The sequence below is a fragment of the Anarrhichthys ocellatus genome, unplaced genomic scaffold (genome assembly GCF_004355925.1).
Source record: "Anarrhichthys ocellatus isolate YVR2014 unplaced genomic scaffold, GSC_Weel_1.0 scaffold240, whole genome shotgun sequence".
Taxonomy (NCBI): Eukaryota; Metazoa; Chordata; class Actinopteri; order Perciformes; family Anarhichadidae; genus Anarrhichthys; species Anarrhichthys ocellatus.
In genome coordinates, this window is record NW_022280270.1 from 64,877 (window position 1) to 70,029 (window position 5,153).

Here is a 5,153-nt window from a genome sequence, read left to right on the forward strand (position 1 = left end):
GTGATTCACCTCATCAACGTGATTCACCTCATTAACGTGATTCACCTCATCAACGTGATTCACCTCATCAACGTGATGCACCTCATCAACGTGATGCACCTCATCAACGTGATGCACCTCATCAACGTGATTCACCTCATCAACGTGATTCACCTCATCAACGTGATTCACCTCATCAACGTGCAGCTCATTAACGTGATGCACCTCATCAACGTGATGCACCTCATCAACGTGATTCACCTCATTAACATGATGCAGCTCATTAACATGATTCACCTCATTAACATGATTCACCTCATTAACGTGATTCATCTTGAAGGCTTTAAACGCATCACCTTCAGATTTGAGGTGAGCATAAATGCGGATAATTGATCCCAACAAGTGTAACACGGACTGTGTGTGTGTGTGTGTGTGTGTGTGTGTGTGTGTGTTAGGCCCCGCCCAGGGGGAGGAGCTTCAGTCTCTGAGGAGTCAGCTGTTGTTGGTCCACAGTCAGCTGCAGTACGAACGTTTCAAACGTCAGCAACACGCCGTCAGAAACCGCCGTCTTCTGCGTAGAGTCATCAACGCCACCGCGCTGGAGGAGCACGTCGTTGCCATGGTAACACATTGATCGCAAACACACAGCATTCTCACGTTAGCACGTCAGCATGAAACACGGAGTCGTGATATCTACATGTTGACATCTTACAGAAGGGTCAGCTGAGCGTTCAGGACGAAGAGATTCGTTCTCTGAAGTCGAGTCTGCAGGAAGAACAGAGACGATACACACAGCTACAGCACGACACACACACACACACCACGCAGCTGCACACACACAACCAACAGCTGCTGCTGCAACAACAGGACGAGCAGAGAGACAAGCAGAGACTCAAGGTACTAGTACCATACGAATACACACTGTACTGGTACACACATCATCAGGATGAAGGGTTGTGATGATCCAGTGTTGTGATTGGCTGTTGCAGAGCGAGCTCCAGGAGTGTCAGAGCATGTTGAGGGACCTGGAGGCGGAGCTTCAGAAAGCCAGTAACAAGGCTTACAATGCAGAACACCAGCTGACCCAGCTGTCACTCAAGGTGAGGAGAGTGTGTGTAACTGCGTGTTACTGCGTGTAACTGTGTGTAACTGCGTGTTACTCTGAGTAACAGCGTGTAGCAGTGTTTAACAGCGTGTTACACTCTGTAACTGTGTGTAACAGTGTGTTACTGTGTACAGTTGTGCAGCAGTGAGCAGCTGCAGCAGCAGATCTTCCTGTTGAACCAGCAGCTCGTCCTGCTGAGAGAAACTAACAGAGCTATGAGTGAACAGCTGGATGGAGGAGAGACACACCAGCACACTGTGAGGACACACAAACACACACCACACTGTGAGGACACACACACACCACCACACTGAGGACAAACACACACCACACTGTGAGGACACACACACACCAGCACACTGTGAGGACACACAAACACACACCACACTGTGAGGACACACACCGTGAGGACACACAAACACACACACACACACTGTGAGTACACACACACACACACACTGTGAGGACACACAAACACACACACACTGTGAGGACACACACACACCACCACACTGTGAGGACACACACACACACACTGTGAGGACACACACACACACCACACTGTGAGGACACACACACACACACTGTGAGGACACACACCACACTGTGAGGACACACACACACACACACTGTGAGGACACACAAACACACACGCACACACACACTGTGAGGACACACAAACACACACACTTTGAGGACACACACAATTATCAGAGACTGTGAACATTAATAAACGTTCTGGAGCTGAACCAGAGTTTAGTATAAGTTTACACTTCAGGTACTAAAATGACTGTGGGGTGTTCAGGGACTAAAATGAGTGTGGGGCGTTGAGGGACTAAAATGAGAACAGGGTGTTCAGAGATTAACGTGATTGACCGGTGATTGGTGTGGCATTCAGGGACCACCGTGTTGTTCTCAGTTATTGTCTCCATGTGCGTGTGTCGGTCAGGAGGCGTCCATGCTGCAGTGCAGTGTGGGTAAGGAGTACCAGCGGCTGAAGGACAGCGACGTCCAGCAGAGACAGAAGCTGGAAGCAGCCAATCACAGGACAGCAGAGCTGGAGAACCAGCTGGCCAAGAAAGACCAGCTGATCCTGGATCAGAAGAAACTCCTGGACGACACCAAGGCCCAGAGCAGGTCAGGGTCCTGGAGTCAGATCTATTAATGATGTGTTCATGTGATGTCAGTACAGTGGGAAACAGGAAGCTCCTGAAGGGTTACTTCACAGTGAGAAGTCATTTATCTCATTAAATATGTCAGAAATAAAAACATCATATCGGAACAAACATAAAATAATACAAATTTGAAGTTTAATATAAACATGAATGTAGTGAATATAAAACGAATGAGAAGTAACAATTGTTTACCGAGATGTAAACAGGAAGTATCACTGTGAGTAAAAGTACATCAAGATAAAGTTTAATAAGATCACGATGATGTTTTCAGACTGACACGGACGCTTCTTCAGATATGTTGACGTTTAACTTAACGTAACATAACTTAACCTAATATAACATCATTTAACTCAAAGTAGCGTTATTTAACGCAACATACACACGCAAACAGTCCTCGCCTGTCCTCAGGTGAGCAGACACCTGAATGAGCAGCTTGTTGTCTTGTCAGAGGCGAGCTGTCGGCGTGTGAGAGTCGCTGTGAGGCTCTGAGGAGAGTCACCCAAACACTTCAGACGGAGACGCTTCACCTGTACAGCCAGATCCACCTGGACACACACAGCAGGTAACTCTGAGTGATGTCGCAGCTCGTCACATACAGTTGATGATGTCAGTGATGATGTCATGTAATGTCATCCCTCAGGCCAAATGGCGGCAGCGTCGCCTTACCGGCACCTCAGGCCGGCCACAAACCCCGCCCCTTCTCTTCTTCTTCTGTTGGTATAATAAACGGAGCTACGGAGACCTTCTCCACCTCCCCCCTGCACCTCCCCTCCAGCTCATCCTCCCCCCTCTCCCTCTCCCCCATCGACTCCCCCCTGGCCGTCGGCTCCTTCCTGGAGCAGCGTGCACGGCAGCTGTTCAGACCGACCAATCACAGCCAGGAGGAGGAGGAGGAGCAGGAGGGGGAGGAAAAGGAGGAGGAAGAGGAGCAGGAGGACCAGCCAGATAGCCCTCCTCTGGGTCAGGAGGCAGACATCCTCCTTGCAGGGAGTCCTCAGACGGAGCCACCAAGCTGGGCTTCAGATCACAGCCGGACCTCCTCTGGACCTCCTGCACCTCCTGGAGACCTGACACTCGCTGTCCGCCAGAGGAGGCACGAACTCAGCATCATGGACTACGACGAGACGCTGCCCGAGTACTGATGGGGAGTAAAGGAGGGACGAAGGAAGGACAAAGGAGGGACAAAGGAGGGACGAAGGAGGGACGAGGGAGGATGAAGGAGGGACAATGGAAGGAGTAATGAGGGAGGATGGAGAGAGGAAGGAGGGAGGGACGAAGGAGGGGTGAAGGAGGGAGGATGGAGGGAGGGAGGAAGGCGGGACGATGGAGAGAGGAAGGAGGGAGGGAGGAAGGAGGAACGATGGAGGGGTGAAGGAGGGAGGATGGAGGGAGGGAGGAAGGCGGGATGATAGAGAGAGGAAGGCGGGACGATGGAGGGACGATGGAGGGGCGATGGAGGGATGGAGAGGGTTGTTGAGTCAGATGAAGGTGGAGATAAAAGCACCTGCTCCAGGTGTTAGCAGGCTACCGCTAACTAGCTAGCCATGCTAACGGTCCACAATCTAAACCAGGTCAGGACCTTCAGTCGCCCTCGGTGCTACATGGTACATGCTTTGTTTTTAAGGTTCATATAGAATCATTAAACACAACTCAGAAATCATCCATTTTGAACAAGCTTTGAAAAACCTACAACTGAGGCACGTGTTGCTAAGATTAACCTTTAAGCTAACTAACATTCCGAACGTTGTTGCTAAGATTAGCCTTTAAGCTAACTAGCATTCAGAACCTTGTTGCTAAGATTAGCCTTTAAGCTAACTAACATTCAGAACCTTGTTGCTAAGATTGGCCTTTAAGCTAACTAACATTCAGAACCTTGCTGCTAAGATTAGCCTTAAGCTAACTAACATTCAGAACCTTGTTGCTAATGTTGGTTAGCTAGCAAAGTTGATGTTAGCTAGTTTGACATAAACTAGTTGATATTATTAGTGCCAGAAAAAGACTCTTTGTCAAAACGAATGAAATGTACTGCTTGATGTTAGCTAATGTTTGATTTTTTCTTCTTAATTATTACATTTATAACAACATTCACAGATAATGTGAAGGTGAAAACTCAAAAACTACAGAACAGCAGCAACTAGACCAAAAAGTACAACAGAACAAATTGATCCATAAATGTTTTGTTTTTAACATATTTATTGTTTCGATAAAAACATGAGCGACATTACAGCCTTAACGGTAACACAGCTAACATTAGCCTGTTAGCTAAGAGGCTAATGTTGCTTGTTAGCTTGTTAGCTCTGGTCTTTTCTGCGACTGAAGGTCCTGAGTTTACTTGATGAGTTTGAATGTAGTTCTCGTGTCTGATGGGATTTGTAGTCAGGAAACATCTTATTAAAGCCAAAACAGTTTCTTTAGTGTTGACGAATTATCAAAGAAGCTAACAGCAGCTATGCTAGTCAAGCATTGTTAGCTGTAACATTAAACTGCCGCGCTGTCCTCTGCAGCATCTAAACACTAAATCTGACTTTCTCAGGAATCCGTTGACGAGTTAGCGACTGTTGTGGTTCTTCCCAGTACCTTATTTAACCCACTAGGGGCAGCGGAACCAGTACCTGATGTGTTAGCATCTCCTGAAGTAGACGCGGCTAACATGGTAGCAAATGGCTAGAGTAACATAACATGACGGCAGTGGTGATGATTGGTTGTGGGGTTCCTCAGGGTTCAGTTCTTGGTCCTTTATATTTTACATTTACATGCTAATGTATTAGTCCACCAACCAGCAGGACTCTGGTCCTCAACCTTAACCAGGATGAGGTCTGTGTGTCCACTAGAGACCGGTCCAGGACGAGGTCTGTGTGTCCACTACAGAGACCGGTCCAGGACAAGGTCTGTGT

The 5,153-nt window shown here is 48.0% G+C and overlaps 1 protein-coding gene across 3 annotated transcripts in view; it reads left to right on the top strand.

Annotated features, from left to right (window-relative positions):
• LOC116401062 (hamartin-like) overlaps positions 1 to 3,477 on the top strand; it is a 12,037-nt gene extending 8,560 nt beyond the window's left edge. For all 3 annotated transcript variants that reach the window (XM_031879280.1, XM_031879278.1, XM_031879279.1), the window contains exons 16-22: positions 435 to 601; positions 694 to 876; positions 969 to 1,079; positions 1,219 to 1,341; positions 2,034 to 2,221; positions 2,708 to 2,821; positions 2,900 to 3,477. In XM_031879280.1, the coding sequence (XP_031735140.1) occupies positions 435 to 601; positions 694 to 876; positions 969 to 1,079; positions 1,219 to 1,341; positions 2,034 to 2,221; positions 2,708 to 2,821; positions 2,900 to 3,401 (1,388 nt within the window). In that variant the 3' untranslated portion in view covers positions 3,402 to 3,477. The remainder of the gene's footprint in view (positions 1 to 434; positions 602 to 693; positions 877 to 968; positions 1,080 to 1,218; positions 1,342 to 2,033; positions 2,222 to 2,707; positions 2,822 to 2,899) is intronic.
• Positions 3,478 to 5,153: the final 1,676 nt, after the last annotated feature.